Below are 15,855 nucleotides of genomic sequence, written 5' to 3'. Positions count from 1 at the left end.
GGAACAACGGGTAAATCGTGCCCTGCGCCGGGCGCAGTCACCAGACTTGCTCTGACTGACATGATCTGGATAACGCCTTCGCCCTGCAAGATCCAAATCTGAATATTTAAATGAGCCTTATGGTGCTCGGGGACAGGAAAGGGTGGTACCCTGACACTTGGGCACCTTGGAACCGCCGGACTGACACCCTGGCAGTGCCACCATGGCACTTACAGGGTGCCCAGGTGGCACTGCCAGGGTGTCAAGTGCAGGTCAAGGGTGCAATGGTGACCAGGTGCCAGGTTGGCATTGCTAGGGCTCAGAGGAGGCCTCCCCAAGGTTGGGGGTGTGAGGGGGCCAGAAAGTGTGGGACTGCCGATCAGATTGGCATCCTAATCTGCGAGCTGCCTTTCCTGCTGGCGAGTCGAAGCTCGGCAACAGAAAATCACTCAAGTGTGGCCTCAGGAGAGAGAAGCTCCCTGAGGCCAAAAAAACCTGTCAAAGTGCTGTTGGATAGCGGGATGTTTCTTGGTAATGTAGCCGCTGAGAAACATCCCACTAAACGTGTTCAACAGTGGACTTTAACTTCTGTTTGCTGAATTGCACCAATAATTCCAAGTTTGTAGACGACATTAACTTGTTGGCAATGTGAGTGATGACGAAGATGTTAAGAGGCTTCAAGGCAAGTTGAATGAGTGGGCAAATGCATGGCAGATCCAGTATAATTTGGATAAATGTGAAGTTATCCACTTTGGACAGAGAAATAGAATTGCAGAATATTATTTAAATAGTGACAGGAAATGTCATACAAAGGGAACTGGGTGTCCTCATACACCAGTCACTGAAAGCAGGCATCCAGGTACAGCAAGCAGTGAGGAAGGCAAATGGTATGTTGGCCTTCATTGTAAGAGGACTTGAGTACAGAAATAAAGATGCCTTACTGTAGCTGGACAGCGTCTTATCGAGACCACATCTAGAGTGTTGTGTACAGTTTTGGTCTCCTTATCTCAGAAAGGATGTACGAGTCATAGAGGGAGTGCAGCAAAGTTTCACCAGTCTGTTTTATGGATGGTAGTGTAAGGAACTTGTTAAATATTTGTCTGCTCCATGTTTCTCTTTTTAAAATCCTGTCCTGCAACTTTATAGACGTTTGGTTTTGAGCTGAAACCCTACTGCTGCAAGCTGCAATTTGGACTGACCAGACAAACCCCTTGATTCAGTCTGCTCTGGGGCCAATCGGTAATGTCATTTTGATGGACTTGGAAAGCAGCCAATCAGCTCTTCATAAAATTCTGCGACATCTGTTCTTGATTGGGATTGGTGTTCTTTCAGAAGATTCTGCACAAACCCAGGCAAGCTCCGCTTTGTCTCAGTTCTGTGAAATCTAGGAAGCAACACACAGGCAGCCTAGACTCTCTCTGCCATTATCTGCCCAGCGATTTAAGATGCTTCCAGCTAGACTGTGAGAGGTTCCACTGAAAGCTAAATCAGATCTCTCTCAGCTGGAGCCTTGTGACAGGAATACTTTCTTCTTCCTGCAAAACCTGGGTGCTGTGGACAAGTAGTCATTTATGTTCTGTTTGACTCTGTAATGACTTAGGTCAGGCGTTTGAGATTGGCCAATTAGAATACGAGTTCCCTGATTAGTGGCCCAATCAGGGAACCCCTTTCTGTGTATATAACAGGGAGTGTCAGATCCTCTGCACTCCCGGTGTAGATAGCAGATTGAATGGTCATGGGTGTTCAACTGTTGGGTTTGGAAATAAAAGGAATTCTGGTGATGGGACTTCTGCCTCCATGGACTTATTACAGACTCCAAGACCAGCCAGGAGCTGGTTTAAACATTCTCTCCCTATCATGCCTGTGAAGGTTTAACTGCTGATTGAAAGGCTGCAACCAATAGCCAGGTCTGTGAAAGTTTAACTCTGATTGAAAGGCTAGGGGGCTGAAACTGACCTTTCTCTCCAGTCAGTTCAACCTGTGGAAGCTTCCAGTTCAGTGCCACCTGTGAGCAGAGAGGCTGTTTGAAAATCCATTTTAAGTCTTATGTGGAAGCTGAAAATTGATCTCAGTGAGGCTGATGGTCCATCTGGTCGATGCAAGTGGGAATTGCACTGACCCGAGGGGAATTATCTGTGTATGTCCAGGTCAGTAAAGGCAATTCCTGAAGAAATCTTGCAGCCTGAGAGTTCTAATTAAAGATAGATACTAAAAGATCCAAAACTCACCGATGGTTTGTAACACCATGTTCAGAGAAGAACATCACCTACAAAGACCACAACCTCAGCAGTGAAGATACTCCATTCCCAGCTGAATCCCTGTTAATTTCATCCTTTTGTACCCTCACCATGTGTCTGTCTTATGTATGTCTGGGGGGAGAGTGGGATGGTGTTAGGAGAATTGTTAGTTTAGCAGACCCTTGTTCCACTTTTGCCATTCCATGTTTACTTCTCATGTTATAAACAGTTTTTAAACATTTCACTTACAAATCTGCTACCTGTAACTCATTGGAGCTGTCAAGTGTCAAAGATCTCAGGAAAGTACACAAATTATTAATTAATTCACTTATGTTGGGACTCCAGGGTCTAGGGGCTGGAATTGACTGCAGACTCGCCCAGCGTGTCGTAACAGTTGGATTGTTGTTGAATAATTGGGTCAACTGAGCCTGGAATTTAGAAAAATGAGAGTGGATTTAAACTCATAAATTTCTGAGAGCTGGACAGACTGGATGATTTGCGAAGATGGCGCTGTTTTCTCTGGCTCGGGAGTCGAGAACAAGGAGTTACAATCTCAAGAAAGGTGTAATTGATGTTTAATACTGAGATGAGGAGTAATTGCTTCACTCAGTGTTGAACCTATGGAATTCTCTATCAGAGAAAGCTGTAGAGGCCAAGTTACTGAATATATTTAAGGAGGAAATTGATAGATTTCTAAACTCTAAAGGTGTAAAAGGATTTGGGGATAGTGCTGAACTATAGTGTTGAGATAGAGGATCAGCCGTGATCACGTTGAATGGTGGAGTAGGCTCGAAGGGCCAAATGGCCTACCCCTGTTCCTATTTTCTATAATTTATGTTTTCGGCACACAAAATAGGACAGGTACCAACCTTTCTGCCCATCCCTAACCTTAGCCAACAGCATATTAGGTGGGTTGGTATCGGAATCAGAAATCTGCCTGCTATATTTAAATAAATAATCAAGGACCAATTAAGGTTGATAAGCTATTTGACCCTGATAACAAATCACCCCTGCTACAATACTGTTGAAAGTAGGCTGGCTGTTTTCTTAATCTTTTCAAAAGGATGGGAAGGTATTATCTCCTGTGGTGCCCTTTGCACATCGGGAGGGCAGCCCCCCACGATATCTTTCCTCTGGTTGTCTTGCAAATCACCTTAAATCAGTGTCCCCTGGTTCTTGCCCATTCTTCAATGGATAAAATTTCTATCTATCAAGACCCCTCATGATTTTTAACATCTCAATCAAATTTCTTCTCAACCTTCTCTTCTCTATGGAAAACAATGCCATCTTCGCAAATCACCTTAAATCAGTGTCTCCTGGTTCTTGGGCGATTCTTCAATGGACAAAATTTCTATCCACTCTGTCAAGACCCCTCATGATTTTGAACATCTCAATCAAATTTCTTCTCATCATCTCTTCTCTATGGAAAACAATACCACCTTCGCCGTTCTATCCGTGTGACTGAAGTTCCTCGCCCCTATAATTGCTAAACATTTCTCAACTCTCTATAATTACCTAAAGTGTGATGTCCAGAATTGGACACAGTACTTCAAGTGAATCTAATTAACTGTTTTATAAAGCTGTACCATAAGTTTCTTGCTTTTGTACTCTGTGCCTCTAGTCATAAAGCTCAGGAGCCCGTAAACTTTATCAAACACTTTCTCTATCTGCCCTACTACCATCAGTAATTTGTACATGCATACTGTGACTATGAGAGAGGTCAGAGAATGAATCATGAGGTGATTAACTCACCACCTGACTCCTCAAAGCCTGTTCACTATCTGCAAGACACAAGTCGGGAATATGATGGAATACTCTTTAATTGCCTTGATGAGTGCAATTCCAATAATACTCAAGAAGCTCAACACCAACCAGGACAAAGCAGCCCATTTGATTGGTACCCCTTCCACATTCACTCCTTCCACCACTGAAGAACAGTGGCAGCAATGTGTACCATCTACAAGATGCACTTCAGGAACTTGCGAAGGATCCTTAGGCAGCACCTTTAAAATCCACGACCACTATCATCTAGAAGGACAAGGACAGCAGATAGCAGGGAACAACACCATCTGGAGGTTCATTTCTGTTGAATCTGAGGTAAGCAGAACACATAGACAATAGTAAAAATTAACAAACCAGTTTCCTTACAATACAATTCCAATACTCTCCACTCCCCTAAGGGTCTCCTTCCCCAACCTACACCCACGCCGGGGGTTTTTATACAGATGGGGTTCTCTTTGTTTAGGGGAAGCCCCACCACCTTAATAGGGAAGTTCATATTCCAGGGAGGTCATGGGAAACTGTATAGTTCTGATCCCGGGACCTCCATTGGGGTTATAACACTTTCCAAGTCACTCACCATCATGACTTTGAAATTCATGATGGTGAGTGACTTCATTGTTCCTTCACTGTCATAGGGTCACAATTTCCCTCCCTAATAGCACGGTGGATGTACCTATATCTCAGCAGTTCAAGAAGGCAGATCATCACCACCTTCTCAAGAGCAACTAGGGATGGGCAATAAATGCTGGTCGAGTCAGTGACACCCACACCCCGCAAATTAATTCAACAAAAAAAAAATCACAATGTGGTGGGACATGATGCAATGGCTTTACGCAAATTAATGCGACCACCTTAACAGGGAATTTAAACTCCTTCATCAATGCTATAGTTTAAGACACAATGATGATAGACACAAGAAACATTATGATGCCATTTAATAGCATGCCAATGTTTTTTTGTTGGCCCCATATGCCTCACTGAAATTTGTCTTATGTTGTGACACAAAAATGTGTGATCACCACTCTGTTCCAATGTAGAAAAGCAAATTAGGTTGAGTTTAAAATGGACTGCTGATTCATCGAAATTGTTGCCTCCTGTGGGCAGCAACCTAAAGGTTTGCCCTCGAGTGAATTTGTGTTTTGGTGTAACTTGAAAAGAGAGTGTTAAATTATTGGACTTATTTGTTGTAAGGGGATATTACTTTTATGGGTTGCATGGAATTCCTGTTTGCATATGTAAGTAAAAATGTAATTAAAAACAGTGCTAAATAAAAAAATCTTACTATTTCAGTGCCACTTTCCTTGTTTTATTGCATGTTACTTTCTTTAGGTGCACAAATGAGTCTTGAAAAAGCTGTCGTGCTGAAGAGTGAAACAGTTGATCTTTCCCAGCTGCGCTCATTTGAGCAAGTGACAGCTGCAGCATCCAACCCAGAAATAATTTTACAGCTTGAAAATTTACTTCTGACATGGCACAATCAACTTGAACAGGTTTGTGTTTCAAAGCTTCAATATGTGAGGATTTAAAAAAATAAATTTAAAGTACCCAGTTCTTTTTTCCAATTAAGGGGCAATTTAGCGTAGCCAATCCACCTACCATGCACATCTTTGGGTTGTGGAGGTGAGACCCACTCATGGGGAGAATGTGACCTGGGACAGGGATCGAACGCGGGTCCTCAGTGCCATAATCAGCAGTGCTAACCACTGTGCCACCATGCTGCCCACGTGAGGATTTTATTAAAATCTTGCAGAGATTTTGTTTATTCAGAAAATTCTTATCTTTGAAACTAACTGATAGTTTCCTCATTTGTTGAGTGTAAGGTGAATAATAATAATCGTTCTTGTCACCAGGCAGCTTACATTAACACTGCAATGAAGTTACTGTGAAAAGCCCCTAGTTGCTACATTCTAGCGCCTGTTCGGGTAAACAGAGGGAGAATTCAGAATGTCCAAATTACCTAACAGCACGTCTTTCAAGACTTGTGGGAGTAAACCGGAGCACCCAGAGGAAACCCATGCAGATATGGGGAGAACGTGCAGACTCCACACAGATAGTGACCCAAGACGGGAATCAAACCTGGGACCCTGGAGCTGTGAAGCAACAGTGCTACCCACTGTGCTACCGTGCCACCCAGCGGAGAAATCATCCTCCACTGAGAGGGGACACACTTCATGTCTAGGCGTTGCACCTGTTTGAAAATTGATTTGCCCACAGTTGCCTCCTAACAGCTTAAAATACTTCGGACTGTTCTTATATGATTCACAACGTTTGAAATTGTGTCCTGTACATCAATGTCTCAGTCATTAATATATACCAGGAACTGTAACACTGACTGCTGGGGAGCTCCACTGCCAATCTTGCTCCAGCACAAAAAGCATCCACTAATCAGTGCTGTTTCCTGCCACTTAGCAAGTTCTGTATCCATGGTTCCACTGTCCCTTTTATTCTGAGTTATGACTTTGCTGACAGGTCTGTTGTATAGCAGTGCATCAAACACCCTTTCGAAGTCGATATAAATGCCACCACAGTCCCAGAGGCTGCTCTCCCCTTTTAAGAGAGAGCTGACTGGTGGTGATTTAACCTGAGGGTCACCACACCTCAGGTGAGGGGCAAGGTTGAGAAGGTGGGGCCTTCATGAATAACCTTAGCTAGTCCGAGTATTGAACTGGCGCTGTTGGTGTAGTTCTGCATCACTAACCACCTGTCCAGCTAACCGACCCTCATGGCCACATCAAATGCACCACCCTCATCAACCCTCTCTGTTAATGCTTCAAAAAACTCCACGAAGTTAGTTAAACATGATTTTCTCTTCAGAAATCCATGTTGGCTTTCCTTAATTAACCCACATTTATCCCATGTGACGATTGACTTTATCCCAAATTAGTGTTTCTAAGGTTTTTCCACCATCAAAGTTAAACTGACTGGTGTGTGAGGCGGCAGGGTGGCACAGTCGTCAGCACTGCTGCCTTACAGCACCAGGAAACCGGGTTCAATTCCGGCCTCGGGTGACTGTCTTTATGGAGTTTGCACGTTCTCCCTGTGTCTGCGTGGGTTTCCTCATGTGCTCTGGATTCCTCCCATAGTCCAAAGATGTGTAGGCTAGGTGGATTTGGCTTGTTTACAAATTGCCCCTCAGCATCCAAATATGTGCAAGTTTGTTGGCGGTGCAGGGATAGGGTGAGGGAGTGGGCCTAGGTGGAGTGCTCTCCCAGAGGGTTGGTGCAGACTCGATGGCTGAATGGCCTCCTTCTGCATTGTAGGGATTCTATGGTTCTATGTGGTTTATGGATTCATCCATTTTTGAACAACGGTGTAATGTTTACAATTCTCCAGTTCTCTAGCACCACCCCTGCATCAAAGGTAGGCTGCAAAGTTATGGACAGTGCCTATGGAGCTTCCACTCTCACTTCTTGCAACGTCCTTGGGTGAATTTCATGTGGTCTTGGTACCTCATCAGCCTTAGGAACTGGTAACCTATCTGATGGCTCCTCCTTGTCAATTGTCGTGGTTGGAGTTACCCCCGCTTTTGCCATGGCATGGATAGAACAAATAACAAAAAAAAGTACAGCACAGGAATAGGCCATTTGGCTCTCCAAGCCTGTGCTGATCATAGAATCCCTACAGTGCAGGAGGAGGCCATTTGGCCCATCAAGTCTGCACTGGCGCTCTGAAAGAGCACCCTACCTAGGCCCAAACCCCACACTATCCCCGTAACCCCAACTAGGGCCAATTTAGCATAGCCAATCCTAAACTGCACATCTTTGGACTGTGGGATGAAACCGGACCACCAAGAGAAAACACACGCGTTTGAGTGGGGAGAAAGTGCAAACTCCACACAGATGGTCATCTGAGGTCAGTTCGAACGCTTGCCTTCGGAGCGTTGTACAGGAATATCACCCACGGTGAATCCTGCTCCCAGCCCAAACCGTTCCCAGTACCTTGAGGTACTTCCATTTGACTATGTTAAAGGACTTTTTTGTGTCCAGGGAGATGATCACCTCTGGTGTTCTCTCACCAGGGGGGTCATTTATATGTTCAACAGCCACCTGATGTTTGCAGTGAGTTGTCTACCCTTGACAAAGCCTGTTTGGCCCTCAGCGAAACACCTCTGGTACGCAGTTCACCAGCCTTTTAGCCAGGACCATTGCGAATATTTTTGCATTAGCGAAATGGGCCTATGTAATCCACATTCCGTCTGATCTTTGTCTTTTTTGAGTATCAGTGAAATTGTGGCCTGCGTTAGTGTAGGAGACAAAGTGCCCCTTGCCAATGAGTCTGTGAACATGTCGGGCCAGGGCTAGTGCAAGTTTTTAATATAAGTCCGCCGGGAAGACGTCCGGTCCCGGCGCCTTCCCTGCCTGCATGGAGCTGAATGCTCTCTATGATTTCTCCCCGATCTATTGGTGCAGGTTCAGATGGCAGTTAAGAAGGCAAATGCGCAGTTAAGAAGGCAAATGCAATGTTAGCATTCATGTCAAGAGGGCTAGAATATAAGACCAGGGATTTACTTCTGAGGCTGTATAAGGATCTGGTCAGACCCCATTTGGAGTATTGTGAGCAGTTTTGGGCTCTGCATCTGAGGCAGGATGTGCTGGCCTTGGAAATGGTCCAGAGGAGGTTCACAAAAATGATCCCTGGAATGAAGATCTTGTCGTATGACGAACGGTTGAAGACTCTGGGTCTGTACTCGTTGTAGTTTAGAAGGATGGGGGGGGGGGGTTTATTGAAACTTGCAGGATACTGCGAGGCCTGGATAGAGTGGACATGGAGAGGATGTTTGCATTTGTTGGAAAAACTAGAACCAGAGAACACCATCTCAGACTAAAGGGACGATCCTTTAAAACAGAGATGAGGAGGAATTTCTTTAGCCAGAGGCTGGTGAATCTGTGGAACTCTTTGCCGCAGAAGGCTGTAGAGGCCAAATCACTGAGTGTCTTTAAGACAGATACAGATAGGTTCTTGATTAATAAGGGGATCAGGGGTTATGGGGAGAGGGCAGGAGAATGTCAACCTGGTGAAGCAATAGCACAGGATGCCTTCTTGCCGGGCAGCATAAGAAGCAAGTAATAGACCGAGCGAAGCAATTTCCCAATCAACGTATCTGATCCAAGCTCTGGAGTCCTGCCACAGCCAGTCATGAATGGTAGTGAACAATTAAGTGATTCACTGAAGGAAGAGGCTCCACAAATATCCCCATTCTCTGTGTGGAAGATCCCAGCACATCAGTGCAAACAATCTTCAGCCAGAAGAGCCAAGTGGGTGATCCCTCTGCTCTCCTCCAGAGGTCCCCATCATCACAGGTTACAGCCTTCAGACATATCGATTCACTTTACGTGATGCAAGAAATGGCTGAAAGCATTGGACACTGCAATGTCTATGGCCCTGACAATATTACAGCAGTAGTACTGAAGACTTGTGCTCCAGAACTTGCCATGCCCTGAGCCAAGCTGTTCTAGTAAAGTCACAAAACTGGAATCTACTTAGTAATGTGGAAAATTGCCCAGCTGTCTTGTTCACAAGCTTCCAATTTGAGGAAGGTTCCTTCACCCAGTCTTCTGAGGATGACTCCTTGGTGACTGTCTCTACAAGTCTCGTCTCATTAAACTGGGAATCCATCTGACTCGGTCCCTGCTAGTGGTTAACACAAGTACAGTCCTTCTGCTTGCGTAGGAGCACCTATTTTCCTCCTTCTCTCCTCAAATTTATTTGACTAAGAGTATGTGAGTCTGGGCTCGGCAAGGTCAGCTGCCTCCTCTGTGTACAGGTGTTAAAATCTGCCCCTTACTTTCAATATATTTTGACCTTGGTCCCTTTCCCCATGACAACCAGGTCACATGCTTTTGTCTTTGATTACCATCTTCCAGTCCAGGACAATTTGCCTTATTTTAAATTAGAGTCAGTTTAACCATAACCGTCTTATCAAGTTTCACATTTGAAACAGTGGTAAGAATAAAATAAGTTAGAATATTTTTAAAAGGTGAGACACTTGTCCTGTTGTTCAAGGAGACATGGGTGTGCTCATACAAGGCAGTTAGCATGCAAGCGCAGCAAGTAATTAGGAATGCAAAAGCATAATTGTCTTTACTGCAAGTGGATCAACGTACCAAATTAAAGAAGTCTTGCTACAATTTTACAGGGTTTTGGTTAGACAACACCTAGATTATTGTGAGCTGTTTTGTTCTACATTTTTTAGAAATTATATTCTTGCATTATAAGCACCACCGTGAGATTTCACCAGATTTGTTCCTGTAATAAGACGTTTATTGGTAGACACTGAAAAAAATTAGGACTATACTTTTCTGGAGTTCAGAAGAATGAGAGGTGATCTCATTGGAATAAGCAAGATTCTGAAGGGGATTGACCGAGAAGACACTGAGCGGTTGTTTCTCCTGGCTGGGGAATAGAGAACAATCTCAGGTTAATGTATTGATCATTTAGAAATGAAAATAGATGAAAAAGGATTTTGTATCTTTGGAATTCTCTACCCCATAGGGCTGTGGATACACCGTCTTTGAATATATTTCATCCTGATAATTGCACATTTTTGGTAACTTCGGGAATCAAGTGACACGAGGAATGGGCAGGAAAGTGCAATTGAGGCGAGAGATCAGTCCTGATCATTTTGTATGTTAGTGCAGATTTGATGCCCAGGCTGCTCTTGCTCCTAGTTCTTATGTTCTTATGGAGAGGTGCTTTCTTAAATTGTCTTGTGATTTTTATGTACAGGTGCTGGCACGAAGTAATCAAGTGAGAAAAGAAGCTGAAGATTCAGGCCCACTCACTGAACTAGAACACTGGAAATGCACGTCAGCTAAATTTAATTCCATCATAGAGCAACTTAAGGGAAACCATTGCAAAGCAGTGATCAATGTATTAAACACAAGTCACTCAAAAATGTTAAAGGTAAGATTACCGAGAATGTAAATATGAAGATAATTTGCAGTTTTGTAAATATTTTATCACATTTAGGATTATAATTAATTGAGTTTTCAGAAAGGGAATAGTGCGGCAGACTGAATGTTATAAATTCAGGCTGAGTGAGAGTGCTTTTGGAGTTGGGTGGAAACAGGGAGTTCAAGTGGTGAGTTATAAGGAGGTAAGTAGCAATTAAACTTGCTTTCAGCATTAGCTAAATTAGTTCTTAATTGGGTAATTAAAAGTTGCACTTAGTTGCATTCCTGAAACAGGGGTTAGCTGAGCTGCACTCAACTTTAGCTCTGGTAGGTTAATTGAGCAACTGGTTCAAATCAGTTCGAGCATTGTAATTTGAAACCTTTAAAAGCAGAGCTTTCTAGTGCTGGCTTGTCTGCACTGTGTGCTAATTGGCTGAGTGAGAGTGCTTTTGGAGTTGGGTGAAAACGGAGTTAGGTGGAACTGGGAGAAGAGTCACTCAAGGGTGTTGTTACAATCTCACACCTCCACCACGTGGCTAAGAGCTAGTCTGGTTCAGTCAGACAGAGTAACCACACTTAGGTTAGCAGAAAGTTGAACTCACAGAGAACTGTGTTATTAGTTCAATAAACCTGATTGAACTAACTTCAAGGTCTGGAGTATCTTTCTAATCTAAGCTGCATCCAGTGTTAGACCAGTGTACCTAACACGACATGATACCAGGAGACTACTAATTTAAGGTGGCTTACCTCAGTCTGTTCCGTGACGACCAGCAAATTTTCCCCCGGCACCATGGAGAAGATTCAGGCACCTCACCAGCTCAGGACCTCCGGCAACCTCAGTGCCAACTGGCGGATATTCAAGCAAAAGTTTCTGCTGTACATCGAAACCTCAGACCTCGAGGGTGCTTCTGATTTAAGAAAGATCACGCTTCTTCTCTCAACAGCGGGTGATCAAGCCATCGAACTCTTCAACTCGTTTAACTTCACCGAAGGCCAGGACAAGACAAAGTTTCAGACCATCCTGGACATGCTCGATAGTCACTGAAGTGGACATCAATGAAATCTTCGAGCGCTACATATTCAAACAATGTCTTCAAGATAAAGATGAATCTTTCAATGCCTTCTTAACTAGCCTCCGCCTGCTAGCACTGTCCTGCAACTTTGGTGATATTGCTGACTCCATGATCAGAGACCAAATCATGTTTGGAGTTCACTCTTATCCTCAGAGAGCAGTTCTTAAAAATCAAGCATAAGAACATAGAACATAGAACCGTACAGCACAGTACAGGCCCTTTGGCCCACGATGTCTGAAACTAAGGTCAAATCAACCTACTCCCAATCATTCTAGTGCACTCCATATGCCTATCCAATAACCGCTTGAAAGTTCCTAAAGTGTCCGACTCCACTACCATAGCTGGGAGTGCGTTCCACGCCCCAACCACTCTCTTGAGTAAAGAACCTACCTCTGACATCCCTCCTATATCTTCCACCATGAACCTTATAGTTATACCCCCTTGTAACAGCTACATCCACCCGAGGAAAAAGTCGCTGAACGTCCACTCTATCTATCCCTCTCATCATCTTATACACCTCAATTAAGTCACCTCTCATCCTCCTTTGCTCCAATGAGAAAAGCCCTAGCTCCCTCAACCTTTCCTCATAAGACCTACCCTCCAATCCAGGCAGCATCCTGGTAAATCTCCTTTGCACCCTTTGCAATGCTTCCACATCCTTCCTATAATGTGACCAGAACTGCACACAATACTCCAAATGTGATCTAACCGAGGTCTTGTACTGTTGCAGCATAACCTCATGGCTCTTAAACGTAATCCCCCTGTTAATAAATGCACTCAATCCCCCTGTTAATAAATGCTAACACACTTCACGGCTCTATCCACTTGGGTTGCAACTTTCAGAGATCTATGGACATGAATTCCAAGATCTCTCTTCTCCTCCACATTCTTCAGAACCCTGTGCCGTTAACCCTATAATCCGCATTCAAACCTGTCCTACCAAAATGAATCACCTCACACTTATCAGGGTTAAACTCCATCTGCAACTTTTCAGCCCAGCTCTGCATCCTATCAATGTTTCTTTGCAGCCTACAAAAGCTCTCCACATTATTCATTACTCCACCAATCTTGGTGTCATCAGCAAATTTACTAACCCAACCTTCAATTCCATCATCCAAGTCATTGATAAAAATCACAAATAACAGAGGACCCAGCACTGATCCCTGTGGTACACCGCTGGTGACTGGGCTCCAGGATGAAAATTTACCATCTACCACCACCCTCTGTCTTCTATGTGATAGCCAGTTACTGATCCAATCAGCCAAATTTCCCTCTATGCCATGCCTCCTTACTTTCTGCATGAGTCGACCATGGGGCACCTTCTCAAACGCCTTACTAAAATCCATGTATACGACATCAACTGCTCTACCTTCATCTATGTACTTAGTTACCTCCTCAAAGAATACAATCAAACTTGTGAGGCAATACTTACCCCTCACAAATCTGTGCTGACTATCCTGGATTAAGCTGTATCTTTCCAAATGATCATAAATGCTATCACTCAGGACCCTTTCCAATAATTTACCTATGACCGAAGTGAGACTAACCTGCCTATAATTCCCAGGGTTATACCTATTCCCTTTCTTGAACAAGGGGACAACATTTGCCTCTCTCCAGTCTTCTGGCACTAATCCTGTAGACAGTGAGGACATAAAGATCAAAGCCAAAGGCTCTGCAATCTCATCCCTCGTCTCCCAAAGAATCCTAGGATATTTCCCATCTGGCCCAGGGGACTTATCTATCCTCAGGCTTCTCGAAATTTCTAACACATTTTCCTTCTGAATATCTACCTCTTCCAGCCTACCAGCCTGTATTGCAGTACCCTCTTCAACAACATGGCCCCTCTCTTTTGTGAACACTGAAGAAAAGTATTCATTTGGGGCCTCTCCTATGTCTTCAGACTCCATGCACACGTTCCCACTACTGTCCTTGACCAGCCCTAACTTCACCTTGGTCATTCTTTTATTCCTCACATAAGTGTAAAAAGCCTTGGGGGTTTTCCTTGATTCTACCCGCCAAGGACTTCTCATGCCCCCTCCTAGCTCTCCTAAGCCCTTTCTTGAGCTCTTGCCTAGCTATCTTGTATCCCTCAAGTGCTCAACCTGAACCTTGTTTTCTCATCCTTACATAAGCCCCCTTCTTTTTCTTGTCAAGACATTCAACCTCTTTTGTAAACCATGGTTCCCTCACTCGACCATTTCCTCCTTGCCTGACAGGGACATGCATATCAGGGACATGCAGTATTTACTCCTTGAACAAGCTCCACATCTCAATTGTGTCTATCCCTGACAGTTCCTGTTTCCATCTTATGCTCCCCAATTCTTGCCTAATCGCATCATAATTACCTTTCCCCCAGTTATAAACCTTGTCCTGCCGTATGTTCCTATCCCTCTCCATTGCTATAGTGAAAGTCACCGAATTGTGGTCACTATCTCCAAAGTGCTCTCCCACAATCAAATCTAACACTTGGCCTAGTTCATTACCCAGTACCAAATCCAATGTGGCCCCGCCTCTTGTCGGTCTATCCACCTATTGCGTGACAAAACCCTGCTGCACACACTGGATAAAAACAGCCCCATCCAAACTATTCGAATTATAGTGGTTCCAATCAATATTTGGAAAGTTAAAGTCACCCATGACAACTACCCTGTGACTACTGCACCTATCCAAAATCTGCATTGCAATTTTTTCCTCCACATATCTGTTACTGTTTGGGGGCCGATAGAAAACTCCTAACAAAGTGACCGCTCCTTTCCTATTTCTAACTTCAGTCCACACTACCTCAGTAGACAGATCCTCCTCAAACTGCCTTTCTGCAGCCATTATACTATCCTTGATTAACAATGCTACTCCTCCACCTCTTTTACCACCTTCCCTAATCTTACTGAAACATCTAAACCCCGGAACCTCCAACAACCATTCCTGCCCCTGTTCTATCCACGTCTCCATAATGGCCACAACATCGTAGTCCCAGGTACCAATCCATGCTTCAAGCTCACCAACCTTATTCCTGATGCTCCTCGCATTGAAATAAACACACTTCGAACCGCCTTCATGCCTGCAGGTCCACTCTTGTGACCTTGGTACCTTCCTTAGTACTGCACTACCCTCAACTTCTTGAACTCCAGCAACGCTATCTTCTGGACTACAAATCCGTTGAAACCCCCCCCCCCCCCCCCCCCCCACCCCCCCCCCCCCCCCACCCGAAGAACTGTAGCAAATTTCCCTCCCAGGATATTGGTGCCCCTCTGGTTCAGGTGTAACCCATCCTGTTTGTACAGGTCCCACTTTCCCCGGAATGTGCTCCAATTATCCAAGTAACTGCAACACTCCCTCCTACCCATCCCTGTAGCCACGTGTTTAACTGCACTCTCTCCCTGTTCCTCACCTCGCTAGCACTGGCAGCAAACCAGAGATGACAACATGGTCTGTCCTGGCTCTCAGCTTCCACCCTAGCTCCCTGAATTCCTGTTTTATATCCCCGTCCCTTTTTCTACCTATGTCGTTGGTACCGATGTGTACCACAACTTGTGGCTGCTCCCCCTCCCCCTTAAGGATCTTGAAAACACGATCAGAGAGGTCACTGACCTTGGCACCCAGGAGGCAAAACCAACCGTGAGCCTCTATCGTTGCCACAGAACCACCTATCTGTACCTCCTAACTATAGAGTCTCCAGTAACTAATGCTCTCGCCTTCTGAGCCACAGGGACATACTCAGTGCCAGAGACCTGGTCACTGTGGCTTACCTCTGGTAGGTCCCTCCGCCCCCCTCAACAGTATCCAAAATGGTATACCTGTTATTGAGGGGAACAACCGCAGGGGATCCCTGCACTGACCGCTTCTTCCCCCTCCTTTTAAACGTCACCCAGCTACCTTTATTCTTAGGAGTAA

The 15,855-nt window shown here is 44.6% G+C and overlaps 1 protein-coding gene across 1 annotated transcript in view; it reads left to right on the top strand.

Moving 5' to 3' along the window:
- LOC140411508 (dynein axonemal heavy chain 8-like) overlaps positions 1-15,855 on the top strand; it is a 2,059,122-nt gene that overhangs the window by 349,175 nt on the left and 1,694,092 nt on the right. Inside the window, exons 6-7 of the mRNA XM_072500594.1 lie at positions 5,328-5,488; positions 10,725-10,901. Coding sequence (XP_072356695.1) covers positions 5,328-5,488; positions 10,725-10,901 — 338 coding nt within the window. The remainder of the gene's footprint in view (positions 1-5,327; positions 5,489-10,724; positions 10,902-15,855) is intronic.

The sequence above is a fragment of the Scyliorhinus torazame genome, chromosome 4 (assembly GCF_047496885.1).
Source record: "Scyliorhinus torazame isolate Kashiwa2021f chromosome 4, sScyTor2.1, whole genome shotgun sequence".
NCBI classification, from domain to species: Eukaryota; Metazoa; Chordata; class Chondrichthyes; order Carcharhiniformes; family Scyliorhinidae; genus Scyliorhinus; species Scyliorhinus torazame.
The sequence above is the reverse complement of the archived record's forward strand: the minus strand, read 5'-3'. Positions and strand labels throughout refer to the sequence as shown.